Source organism: Protopterus annectens, chromosome 13.part0 (genome assembly GCF_019279795.1).
Source record: "Protopterus annectens isolate FY-2018-M chromosome 13.part0, PAN1.0, whole genome shotgun sequence".
In the NCBI taxonomy this organism is placed as follows: Eukaryota; Metazoa; Chordata; order Ceratodontiformes; family Protopteridae; genus Protopterus; species Protopterus annectens.
In genome coordinates, this window is record NC_056747.1 from 1,230,407,092 (window position 1) to 1,230,421,073 (window position 13,982).

At 44.7% G+C, this 13,982-nt stretch overlaps 1 protein-coding gene across 4 annotated transcripts in view; it reads left to right on the plus strand.

Moving 5' to 3' along the window:
- The window catches only part of PSMD11 (proteasome 26S subunit, non-ATPase 11), a 2,265,797-nt gene that overhangs the window by 1,683,682 nt on the left and 568,133 nt on the right, over positions 1-13,982 (plus strand). For all 4 annotated transcript variants that reach the window (XM_044055234.1, XM_044055235.1, XM_044055236.1 and 1 more), the window contains 2 exons: positions 2,017-2,052; positions 2,458-2,509. In XM_044055234.1, the coding sequence (XP_043911169.1) occupies positions 2,017-2,052; positions 2,458-2,509 (88 nt within the window). The remainder of the gene's footprint in view (positions 1-2,016; positions 2,053-2,457; positions 2,510-13,982) is intronic.

Here is a 13,982-nt window from a genome sequence, read left to right on the forward strand (position 1 = left end):
CAGATCTTCAGAAGATGGGGAACTCCTTGTTGCGACCTCTTTGCAACTCCCCTCAACACGAAATGTCTACGGTTCTTTTCTCTTACCCTGAGTCTGGGGAGGTTTCCCAAGGACGCCCTAGTCCAAGCTTTGCCCACCGGCTTACTGTACGCCTTTCCTCCGGTTCCCCTTCTCCCCAGGGTGATCCAGAAGGCAATTCACTTGCAGTGCAAGATGATTTTAGTTGCCCCATACTGGCCTCATCAAGTCTGGCTGCCGTTTCTTCGGAAATACGCACTGGACGGTCCATGGTTCCTGGACCAGGTTCCAGATCTCTTGATCCATCAGTCGGGACAGCTTCACCAGTCCCTTCACTCACTGAAATTAACAGCTTGGCTCCTCCACTTCCGACTATAGTCAGGAACCAGGTTTTAGACTCAGAAGTTATACATATCTTGTCCTCATCCCACAAGAATTCGACTAAGAAAATGTATAATAGTAAATGGAAGAGATTCGCCATTTGGGCCCAACTCCGGGGTTTAGATCCCATTACTGCCCCGGTGGCGGATGTTTTGAAATTCTTAGCTTCCCTATTCAATCAAGGTTCTTCAGTCTCTACCATTAAGGTTCAATTAGCAGCTATTTCTAATTTTCATGCAAGTATAGACCCACCTTTGATGAGCAATAAGTTGTGTAAAGCCTTCATGAAAGGTGCTGGGCTGCTACGTCCTCCAGTTTCTCATCCTGCTCCACCATGGGATCTCAATTTCGTATTAGGTGCCTTGACCTCTTCCCCCTTCGAACCGGCAGCAACTTCTGACTTGAAATTTCTTTCCTGGAAGACCGCTTTTTTGGTGGCAATTACATCAGCCAGAAGAGTTTCGAACTTCAAGCCCTATGTGTCAACCCATTGCACCTGTTTTTTCACAAGGATAGAGTATCCCATAGGCCTAATCCATCTTTTGTTCCCAAAGTTTGTTCGAGTTTCTGTCTTCAACAGTCTTTGGAACTTCCAGTTTTCTTCCCCAATTACTCAGACAGAGCAGAATATATCTTCCATTCATTGGATGTCCACAGACAATTGCATTTCTACTTAGATAGGACGCACCAAACACGAAAAACAGATCAGTTGTTTGTGTCCTTTTCAGACAATAAATTGGGCAAAGCCGTCACGAAGGTCACTATTGCCAAGTGGATCAGAGACTGTATTAGTCATATTTATTTTCTTTCTTATAGAAAGCTTACAACCACTGTGAAAGCTCATTCTACAAGGGCTATGGCTACTTCAACAGCATTTCATGCTAAGCTTGCCATTAGTGACATTTGTGCTGCGGCTACCTGGTCCTCTCCTCACACCTTTATTTCAAATTGGATGTGGCATCTCGGGGACGAGCTTCCTTCAGTTCCACAGTTCTCAGGAGTGTTTTCCAGTGAGCCACCCAGGAATCAGGTGCTAGGGACGCTGTCCCATCAGTACAGAATGTAGGCGAGATAGGATCACATAACATCTTTTAGTTATGTACTTACCATAACTTCAGATGTTTGGGATCCATCTCGCCTACATTCCTAATGCCCACCCTCCTTCCCCCTGCCTTGGAGATCAGAAGAGACCGGACGGTTCGAGTTCGACCGTTTCATCTTGAAACATCTGGCAATGTTATATCAGCAGTGCATGTGTGGGTGCATGTGTGCGGACAAACAAGATCTGGGGAATTGGTGGTGGTGGTGCATCCTGGGATATAGAATAGCTCAGCCAATTAGAGACTTCGCTCTATTGCATAGCGTGCCGAGTCGGAGCCGAGGATCGGCTCCGAACCCATCAGTACAGAATGTAGGCGAGATGGATCCCAAACATCTAAAGTTATGGTAAGTACATAACTAAAAGTTTAGTGTGATGCGTCATTTGTTCCATATTAGAAGTGATATCACAATGCATTTTCTGGTCTTTCTGTTGCACAGTTAAATTTTGTTCAGGTAACTGCACATTTAGTTAGTCACGTGCCCAATTTGTTTATTAATTAATGTATTTATTTTTAGATTGAACACATTTCAAGTCTCATCCAACTTTCAAAGGTAAGAACAGCTTTGGCATTTCATTTGTTATGCCCTTCTCCTTTAGGAAGTTAGTTCTTTGTGTTAATTCTTACAAAACAAATGGAAAGACTGTTGAGACCAGCAAAGGAGGGAGTATCTTTATCAGTGCATCATATCCTTTTGCTTCTGAAGGATTTCTTGTACCAACTTGAGCAGATTTATTGACTGGAATTAGTGTTTTTTAAATGTATGTACCAGATATCAGCTCCCCCCTTCACAGTTTGTCAGCTTGACATTTCTAAATCTTGCACGAAGTGGCACTTTTTTCAAAAAAGCTTGCCCACTGTTGCCTTAGTCTGTTTTCCTAGAGTGATATAAAAATAAACCATGCTTTTTTATATGTCGTTTGTATTAACGTATCCTTTGCTTTTATTTCTTTGGCAGGCTGATGTGGAAAGAAAACTTTCACAGATGATTCTGGACACAAAGTTTCATGGTATGTTAGAACCTTAGCACCACATTTCTCTTGTGTTGGCCTTACTTAGTGTTCTGTTGCAGTGCATTCTTTATTAATCCGTGTAACGTAAGAATTCTCAATTTCTCAATGGCTGTACTTTTTCTGTTATCTTCATTAACCAGTTACGAACTACTAAAAGACAAGTACCTGTTTTAGGAGTGACCAGAAAACACTGCTGAGTTGCTCAGAGCCATATAGCATGCAAAGGTGGAGAATGTGGGATAGTTAGCAGCTCATACTTACCATTCTGTGCTATACTGTCAGCCTTGCCAACTGAATACTAATGGTTCTGGTATAGGTGCAAAGCTTTGTTAGGCAGTAAATATGATGGAGAGGTGGAGGTCCAGTGTAATGTAACCTGTAAAGTAAATAAGGTAGAGCTACCTCACCTGCAGATACTGCTGTTTGGTTATGTGATCCTTTGAATTTAGACTTGGTGCTGGGGGAAAATTGCTGTGAGTTGTACTTAAAATGTGTATCCTTTGATAGGATTCAGCCTCATTATCAACGTACTTTTTTCAATTTTCTAGATTGGGTTGGGGTTTCCCATCGACTGTCATCTCTGTCTTGATTCAGTGCCACTCTTCTACCTTCAGCAGTCATGCCTGACTGTCGTAGGTCTTCTCTCATATAGTCCATCCATCCCTTTGCTGGATGCCCTCATTTTCTCTTGTCTTCTTCCTGTCTGTCTCAAATCATCTTCACCAGAGTCTTTTGCTTTTATGTACATGTGCCCAAACCACCATAATCTATTCTCTTTGACCTTCTGTTCAGTTGAAGCTACTTTAGCTTCTCCTGTGATGTCATCACTTTTTTGTCCCACAGTATGCACCCTACCACCCATCTCGGATACTTCATTTCTATCACCTCCAGCTCCCTCATCTGCTGGGTTTATGTACCATACAGTAATACTGGTCACACCACTGTTTTGTACGCGTCTATATTATATCCTCGAACGCTTAAAAAAGCGAACGCTGATTGATCGAACTTACTTTTGCAAAACTGCGAAATATCGAAGCAGCAGAAACTCGAATTTTTTCCTAGGGAAAGAATTTGGTTGTCCGTTTCTGTTGCTTCGGTATTTTCAGTGTTATGGTGGAAAGTTACCGGTCGGATTCAGGTAAGTGTGCGATTGTGTGGATGTGTGAGTGTTAGGGTAATTTAGGTGAGTTAGGGCTCGGGTTAGGTGTGTGTGCGATTGAGTGGACATGAGGGTTAGGGCGGATTTAAGTGAGTTAGGGAGCGAGTGAGGTGAGTGTGTGCGATAGTGACGGAACTTAGGGTTAGGGTTTGGGTTAAGGTAAGTGGGTAGTTAGTGGTGTGTGCATAGTTTAGTGTAGGGTTAGGTATCAGATTTTAGGTTTGTGTGTGTGGATTTCTGTTTGCTGTGCTTGTGTTGTGTGTATGTGTTTTGGATCAGCGAATTTTTTTTTTTTTTTTCCCCCCCTGGGAAAAAAATCGTTGATCTGACAGTTCGAGATTGTAAGCTTTCACTTAAATTAGGTCAATCAATCAGCGTTCGCTTTTTTAAACGTTCGATAATATAATATAGACCCATTTTGTACACCTTACTTTTCAGCTCCTTTGGCTTTCTTCTGTCACGCACTACCACTAACCCTCTGACAGCTGCATCCCATCTGATTTTTGCTTTCACTGCCTCATTCAGACTTGACTTCTTCTTAACCACCCCTTCTAGATACTTGAACCCTGTAGCATGTTCTGCTGATGTTCTTTGTGTTTCACTGTTGCAGTCATTACATTTGGGTAATCTGCTGGCAGGTTGCCCTCAGTCGGCCTGATTAATAATGTCTTGGGTCCTGCGTCAGTTGCTGTCCCTTCTTTCATGATGTCTGGTCGTCAGGGGTATAAAACATGCAGCCGACGCCATTACATCAGTCTTTCTTGCCGTGCGGTGCCCGAAGCAAAAGCAGTTCGCAAGTGCTGGTTGGCAGACTCCTGAAATTTTCGTTTTCAATTTTCAGAGCCAAAGTCTTCAACTTAAAGCTAAGTACCCCGTTGGGGAAACGTTTTTTTGCTCCTTACCGATGTCAGCAAAAGTTAATAATTGCATTACTTGTGGAAAGCAAATACTTCATAAAGATTTTCGTTTGTACTGTATTCCTTGCCTAGGCCCTGACCACGACGTACCTTGCTGTCGGTTTTGTGCTTTTAATCATCGCACTATCCGTCGTCTGTACATTTTTGCCTCTAAATATTTCTGTTCTCGGTTTAATTATCCAGAAATGACGTTGGTTAGCCATCCGACTACCGGGATTTTGAAAAATCGCAAAGGTAAAGACAGAGACAGGCCGTCGAGGTCCAGAACTGCCGACTCAACAGTTCGCCGGTACTCAGTGAAGCGCTTTCGCAGCCCCTGATACTCGCAAGCCTCTACTGAGACCCATTTGGAGTCCGATATGTCGCGAGATACTTCACCTATGGAACCCGCGGATGTCTCTACCTTGGATGGGTCCACAGCTGCTGTACAGGCACCGGCTTCTGAGGTTGTATTCAGGCCTACAGACTTGCATATTAAACCGACTCCACCTTCAGTACTAAGGCCTTAATCTCGGTCTTTGTCTAAAAAAACGATGCCCAGGCCACATGTTCAGGCCCCTATGCCTAAAAAACAAATGATCAAAATGGCTGAAGATATAATTACTCTAATCAGGGGTAGTCAACCCCCCCCCCCTTCTCTAAGAGGCCTAGGGCTGAGCTTGTCTATGAATCTTCTGATCAGGACTCTGTTTCTTCTGATTCTTCTAATGACCTGGATTTGTCCATACCTACTTATGAGAATTCTGATGCAGAGGATTCCATTCCCTCTGCTCCCCCCCCCCCCCGAGGACTTTTCTTTTGGAGAAACTTTACATACTTTAAGGGAGCATTTCCACTGGGAAAGTCAGGAATTTTCTGATTCAAAAAAGAGGCTTAGGGATTTTCTTCTTCTACCTCAGCATAGGCCTTTGGCTATACCCTCCTGTACTAGATATTGTTGATGTGTTTTCGGAATTCAGTATGGCCCCTGATTCCCTGCCTCTAGCTGCTAGTAAACCGGACAGATACTACAGGGTTCCTGAGTCCCACGAGTTCCTTTTCAAAAATCCTGTTGCAGATCCTGAAACCATTTTCTCAGGGGCCTAAGGGCATTAAGGCTTCTACTGCTAAAAATCCTACCCCTTCTGATAGAGACTCCAGGGTGCTGAATAGATGGGGTACAAAGGTTTATACTTCTGCAACCTTGGCAATCAGGGCTTTAAACTGCCAATTTCATATGTTAAAATATCAGCAGCATATCATTGGACTGCTTAAACAGAAAATGATGTTTATTTCTGACTGTGTGGTAAATAAAGATTTACAGGATTTATTGCATTTTGCTGAACAAGTTGGAAAACATAGTTTGCAATGTGGTTTTGATTCTTTAGTGGCCTCTTGCAGGGCTGCTGTTACTGGGTCTGTGCTTAGAAGGCATGCTTGGCTTAAGGAGCAATCTCTGCCTGATCATGTTAAAGCAAAATTGTTGGATGCTCCTTTAAATCAGGACCGCCTGTTTGGCAATAAGGCTGAAGAAGTTTTAAAAAAGATGGAAGATAAAGCTAAATCTATGCAAACTGTAAAAGATTTCTTACAAGTGCAAACCCCAAGATTTAGTAGGCACTGGCCTGCTAAGAACTTGTCCTTTCCAGCAACTTCCAGATCCTCTCAAGCCAAACCCAGACACACCAAAAGCACCAGGTTTCAGTCCCAGGGGACTCTCAGAACTAAGCAATGGGGGGTCTCCACTTCCAAATCTGGAAATAAGACACCCCCCTATGGTAAACAGTATCAATGACTTTCCTTTAAAATTACCAAGCACTTACCTTTTAGCCGCCCCTTTGGGGGGAAAGATTGCTCTTCATGCAAAAAACTGAACTCATAATCCAGGACAAATGGGTTTTAAATATAGTGTCCCAGGGATACATATTTCATTTCCACACGTTGCCAACACCAAACGGCTAGCCAGTCCTGCCCCCAAATCAGTGGCCAGAGGCTCAAAAACAAGTACTTTCCCTCTTAAACATGGGGCTATCCAGCCAGTACCATAACAGGAAAAGGGACAAGGTTTCTATTCCAGGCTTTTCCTGGTACCCAGAAAAGACAAATCATGGCGTCCAGTTCTGGACCTGTCTACTCTAAACTCTTTTCTGGACATTCCAAAATTCAAGATGCTGACTCTTCTTCACCAGTTACTTCCTATGCTAGGCAAAGATGCCTGGTTGGCAACTCTAGATTTAAAAGAAGCATACCTGCACATCCCAATCAAGGAATCCTGCAGAAGATACCTACGCTTCAAGGCAGGCTACTTGCATTATCAGTTCTCTGCACTGCCCTTTGGCTTGTCTACTGCACCCAAGGTATTCACAAAAATGCCTGGCTCCAGTAATTGCATTTTGCAGGCAAAGGAATATTCAAATATATTAATACCTGCGCAATTGTCTAATTCAGGCAGAAAACCAGGCAATTCTTCTAAATCATCTGGCGTTTGTAAAAAAAGGTTCTAACTTGTCTGGGGTACACCATAAACAAAAAGAAATCACAACTGGTACCCTCCCAACAGATAACATTCCTGTGTGCAAGCTTGAATACAACTGCCCAAATGGCTTTCCTCACGCCAGAGAAGCAAATTCATTTGGTAACTTACTTCAAACAAGTGGCCACAAAAACCCTTTCATCTGCAAGACAAATACTGCAAGCCTTGGGGTTCATGGCCTCCTGCATTCTAATAATTCCATAGGCAAGACTGCATATGAGGAAACTACAGTGGTACGTAAGTCTGGAGTCAACATTGTCACAGCCTGGAAATGATTCCTGTCATACCTTGCCTACGCCTGGATTTCCAGTGGTGGGCAGAGGCCTGCCACCAAAACAAGGGACTGCCATTCACACTACCCACTGCCGCCCAAACCCTAACTACAGATGCATCAGACTTTGCATGGGGGGCTCACCTGGCAGGGAAGTGCATTCAGGGCAAATGGAACCCAAATCAAATACACCTACATCTCAATCAAAAAGAAATGTTAGCTGTACAGAATGCTCCGACAGCCTTTTAGGACTACATTCTTCCAGGACAACTAGTGGTAAAGACTGTCAACACTACGGTTATGTGGTATATAAACAAGCAGGGGGGTACACATTCCTACCACCTCTCCAGACTAGCCATGACATTGTGGAACACGGCTTTGAGCTACCAAGTTACAACTACAAGCTCAATTCCTGCCAGGAAAATTGAATACACTGGCAGACGGACTAAGCAGAACTCTCATGGACACACGAGTGGAAACTGGAGCCACGGATTTTCAACATGTTGACAAGCAAATGGGGGAGCCCAGATATCGATCTATTTGACCCCCCCCCCCAGAACTACCAGTTGGACAAATTTTGCACAAGGACTCTCCACAAAAAAGCCTGAAAAGTGGATGCTCTGTCCTTCAGCTGGAAACACCTATCATTCTACGCCTTTCCCCCTCAGCCTCTACTCTGCAAAGTTCTGTTAGAAGTCAAACAGGACAAACCAAGAATGATTTTGATTGCTCCAGACTGGCCATGCCAACACTGGTACCCCCTCCTGTGCAGTGTCTTTCAAATATCTCCATGGCACCTGCAGCAGACACCTTCCTTGCAGTCTCGGCAGGAGAACCAAATTCTGCACCATCAGCTTCCAACATTGAACCTTGCAGCTTGGCTGATCACTTAAATTCATCCTTAGCATCCCTCAGCAAACCTTTGATGGATTTCATCTTAGAGGCGAGAAGTGCTAGTACTAGAAAATCTTATGCTGACAAATGGAAAAGATTCTGTGCCTGGAACCAATCTTTAGGGATGAGCACAGCAGTGCCCAATTTACCGCAGATTTTGCAATACCTTGAGATGCTTTACAAGGGCCTGTCTTTTTCCTCTATTAAAATCCACTCTTCAGCTATTTCAGCTCACTATAACCTAGAACCACCCCTCTTTTCTCATCCCCTGCTCAAGCAGTATCTCAGAGGGGCAAAGAACTTGAGAACACCCAGGAGAATTCCTACCCCTGCCCTGGGACCTTAACTTTGTTTTGGAGAAACTCACTCTACCTCCTTTCGAGCCAGCTGCTACTACAGACTTACAATTTCTTTCTTGGAAAACCGCCTTCCTTTTAGCAATCACGTCAGATAGAAGGATATCTGAATTACAGGCCCTTATGGCCGTGGAGCCTTTTATCATCCTTCATGCGGACAGGGTATCTCTGAGGACCAATCCATCCTTCATGCCCAAGGTGGTTTCCACTGTGGCTCTTAATCAGTCCATTCAATTGTCACCCTTCTTTCCCAATCCACAGAACAAAGAGGAACGGATTCTGCATTCCTTGGACGTGCACAGACAACTTAGATTCTGCTTGGACAGAACTAAATTTCAAAGAAAATCTGCACAATTGCTAGTGTCATTTGCTGCTGGGGCAGAGGAGAAGGGTATTTCAAAACAAACCATTTCTAAATGGATAAGCCATTGCATTAATTTCTGCTATAAGCACCATGGAAAACATATCCCCCAGAGTATCTGATCTCACTCCACCAGGACTGCATCTACTTCTCCAACATTTCTCAGAGGAACCAGGGATATTCTAGCAGCTGCTACCTGGAGTTCAGTACTTACTTTCACCAAGCATTATCATTTACCAATTTTCTCTAAATCCAGAGCTGGCTTTGCCACTGCTGTCTTGCAGGGACTTACAGCTGGTCCTAATGCTGTATAAATTCCTCCTCCCAACCTTAGCTTTGGGAAGATACCCAAATGTAATGACTGCAACTGTGAAACACTAAGAACGTAGTACAGTTGTGTACACTTGCCATAAATGTAGATGTTCGAGTGTATTCACTGTTGCAGTCCTGGTTACCCTCCCTCCAGCCCCATTTTTCTCTGACTATACCTCTACCTTCTTTTATAGGTTCATAGGTAAGTACTAGGCTATTGGCCCAAGGGCCTACGTAAGCCTAGCCAGCAAGGTTTCATAGCTTACGCCACCCAAGAAAGTTATTTTCCTGTGCCATTGTCCAGCAGAGACAGAAGTGATCCCCGGGGTGTATTTCCTATTTCCCATCCACTCATCAAGCTCTTTCTTGAAGAGTGCTAATGAAGAACTTTGCTTGATATAGATGGGTAGCTTGTTCCAGAGTATAGGAAGTCTCTGGGACAGGAATCTATCCCTCCAGCGTGTCCTGTTTATTGTGGTAAAAAGGTTTAGATCCCTAGAAGCATGTAGCTTGGAGGGATTGGGATTTCATTAGGTGTTGCATGTCCAACAGCTCTGGATTTGACATAGCTTTATATGTTGGGTAGAGATCACTTCAGAGTAGGCGATATGCTACGGAGTAAAGCTGGAGTTTTTGGAGGCGGTCAGTGTAGGGCATTTGTTTGAGGCCAGTAATCCTCTTTGTGAGGTACTTCTGTAGCCTTTCCAGCTGCTGCAAATGTCTTGTGAGGTACATTCCAAAAGGGGCGTTGTACTCTATAATGGGTCTAATGAGTGATGAGTAGAGGAGAACAATGACTTTTTTCCTGGATGAGAACCCTTTTATGATGAAATGTGCCACGTAGAAGGACTTCCTGACTACTGTGGCGATGTGACTATCAAAGGAGAGACTACTTTCCACCTGTGTCCCAAGGTCTCTTTATCACGCATTCAATGTTAAGTAGATTGCTGCCTATGTGGTAGTTCATGGGTACAGAGTTTTTACCAAAGGGGATGACACTGCACTTTTTGGCATTGAGCTTGAGGCCTTGGCTCTTGACACCAGGCATCTGTCTCAGTGAGGCCCGTCTGTAGGATGTCCACATCATTTGGGGACTTGTCTCTGGCTCCTAGTTTGCAGTCGTCTGCGAACTTCGTTAGCCGGAGGCCTTCTGTGTTAGCCTGTACTTCAGAGAAGTAGATACCAAACAGGAAAGGTCCCAGGATGGAACCCTGTGGTACTCCACTTGTCACTGCTTTGAGATCAGATTTGGAGTCTGCAACTTTTACAGTGTGGGTTCTGTCAGTGAGTCAGTTGGCAACCCATCTTGTGACGTAGGGATTTATACCTTGTTTAGTGAGTTTAGCTATAATTCCAGAATGTGGGATGGTGTTGAAAGCCTTGACGAGGTCAAGATAGGCTGTGTGAACCACCTTACCCTCATCCACGACTTTGGTGACTGCCTCAAAGAAGTCGATCAGGTTCAGGAGGCATGATCTGCCTTTCACAAACCTGAACTGGGTGGGATCCAGAGTTTGGAGGTTACCAATGTCTTTGTTTGAGTTCCATGATGATATGTTCCATTGCCTTTCGACCTATTAGCCTGATGAGCCTGGTCTGCTAGTTCCCGGGATCGGTGGTGGCTCCCCCTTTGTGGCGTGGGATAACTGTTGCTGTGCGCCATTTAGTGGGTACAAAACCTGATGCGAGGCTATTATTGAACATGGTGCTTAAGTGGGGAGCTAGTTCGTTCTGAAGTTCATATAAACGCAGCCTGGGATGTTGTCTGGTCCCATGGATGCTGTGTTTTTGGCTTTAGAGAGTGCAGCTTTTACCTGCGTAATTGTGATTATAGGGACTCTGCATTCTTCCTATATAGATATGGGCCCTTTACGGGGTGAGAGGGAGATAAAGTTATCACTGAACCGATCTGCCAGGATGTTGGCAATATCAGTTGGTTCCGTCATTTTCGTGCCTTTGTGCTGTAACTCAGAGCAGATCTGGGTGTTGCCATCTAGATTCTTGACATAGCTATAGAATGCTTTGTGGTTGTCCTTAGATTTAGTGGCACTTTTATTTTCGTAAGCTAGCTTTGGGGAATCTTATACGGGATCTCAGCTTTTTACTGAGGCTGACCAGGGAGCTCCTCCACTTATGGGATTTTACTCTCTTTTGCAACAGTTTCTTCCTTCTGTTGTACAGTTTGTTTATGGCAGGGGACCACCAGATTGGCTTCCTTTTTTGAAGGATAGCGTCTTGGTTCTGTTTGGGATAGCACGATCCATGCACTCGTGTAAGTGCTTATAGAGTGCATTTGTGTAGGATTCAGCAGTTGTAACTGTATTGTCCATCTGCATGGGTGTCATGAAGTTCACCACTTCTGTCTTAAGAAGCATGAAGTTGGCTGTGGAGAAATTTTTTACTGTGGTTTCGTTAATGGGAGGTGGGGGCCGGGATGTGGATATCAAGGGTGATAAGTTTATGGTCAGATCGAACCAACGAGGAGTTGACTTCAGGTGTGGAACACCAGTCACTCATGTTGGTAATGACTAGGTTTAAGATACTGTTGCCCCTGGTGGGGGTGTGGATAAGTTGATCTAGGGCATTGGAGTTTATGAATTCCAGAAAGCGTTGAGCTAAGGAGATGGTACACAAGTAGTTTTCTCAGTTAATGGTGGGGTAGTTGAAGTCGCCCATTATTAGGGTGTTTGGTTGAACCCTAATATTTTCCAGTACATCAAGAAAAGAGGAGTGGAAATCCTGGGGCATGGTGGGAGATCTGTAGCAAGCTACAATTTGGATTGCAGTTTTGCCCAGAGTTAGTTGCACTTGGATAATCTCAGATGCATTATGCTGAGCAACTAGCCTGGAGGTGTGGATATCCTTAATGAATATGGACACACCTCCGCCTTTGGTGTTTCGGTCCAGGTTACATTGCCAAAAAGTGTGGTACGAGTTATAGCCTGGTAGTGCAGGGGTGCTCTCTAGAGACTTGAACCATGTCTCAGTCACTGCACAGATATAGATGTTCTCCATTTTAAGGAGTGCTAGTAGCATTACCCTCAGTTTTTGCTTGCCTATGCTTAAAAGCCTTTTTGGTGTGTTTGCTTTTGGTTGGAGGTATATGTTTGTTTTTTTAATTTTATTTGCTCCCCATTTGAGGGGCACTTGACATTTGGGGCAAGAAAAACTGATGTAATGGCTTCGGCTGCATGTTTTATACCCCTGGACGACCTGACATCGTGGAAGAAGGGACAGCAACCAGTGCAGGACCCAAGACTTTGTTAATCAGGCCGACTGAGGGCAACCTGCCAGCAGATTACCCAAATGTAATGACTGCAACAGTGAATACACTCTAACATCTACATTTATGGTAAATGTACACAACTGTACTTATTCCGTACTATCTCAATTCTCAAGTTCTGATTTCCTCCATTTGCTGCCATGACAGTTGTCTTATCTGTACTTGGTTTCATCCTTCGTGCCTTCAGTTTTGCACTCCATTCAGTTGCTGAAGGTTTTGTTAAGAGTCTGACTGTAATGCCACATCATCTGGTTACAGCAGGTTTGTTGGATTGTCCCCTCCAGCCTGTTTGCTAGTGTAGTCCATCACCAGTGTGAACAGAGCTAAACCCTGATGCATGCCTACTTTCACTGGGGACTCCATTGCTAGTCCAACTACTGTTTGTACTTGTCATTGGGCCCTTGCACATAGAGTGCTGTAATTCTAATAATGTTTCTGGGATTTTGTACCATCTCAGGACTTCTCAAGTCAGCTTTCTTGGGACCTCTTCATACGTTTCCTCCAGAACTAGGAATGTCCAGTGTGTTTGATGTCCTTCAAGAATGCAACTGCAGTCATAACATATGGGTTGTCCTGCCTCAGGCAGCCCTCGGTCGGCCGAATTCCAAAGTCTGGGTCCGGCGTCGGCTGGTGTCGCCTCCTCTCCGACGTCACAACGGCTGGAGTATAAAGGCATCGGCTGATGCCATCTTCTTCAGTCTTTCTTGCCGCGCAGTGCCCGAAGCAGAAGCAGTTCGCAAGTGCCGGTCGGTCAGCTCCTGTGTTTTCAGTACCGAAGTCATCTAAAAGCTAAGTACCCCGTTGGGGAACATTTTTCTTGCCTCAGCCGATGTCAGAACAAATTGAGAAAGTTAATAATTGTTTGTCTTGTGTAAACAAATACCTCATAAAGACTTCCATTCTTACTGTCTTCCTTGCCTGGGCCCAGACCACGATGTCTCGGCCTGTGCTGCCTGTGCTTGCTTCAATAAGCGCACTCTCAGGCGCCGGGCAGAATTTGCTGAAGACTCTTTTGGCGAATCCTTAGCATATATCATGCCGTCGGATCTACCGACAGCTCAGTCTTCCAAAAAACGGAAGGACCGTGACCGGCATCCTCGGCCCGCGCCCTCTACCGATACTACTCCTAGACCCTCCGCTAGTGCTTCGGTCCCTGCGGAAGCGGTAATTCAGCCGCTCCAGACCGACAACACAGCGATATCTAGTCCTTAGGTCCCGGAGACCTCTGTGGAGCCGGTTGTTGATTTTCCCCCGGATACCGAAGTTCTTGATTTACCCAACACCATTCCGGTGGACAAGGTCACTCCTGCATGTGGGGCTGTTAGGCCCCCTGTATCTATGTCCATCAAGGCCTTTGCACGTGCTAAGGCCGCCAGCCAGGCCAAGGCCCATCCTAAACCTGCTG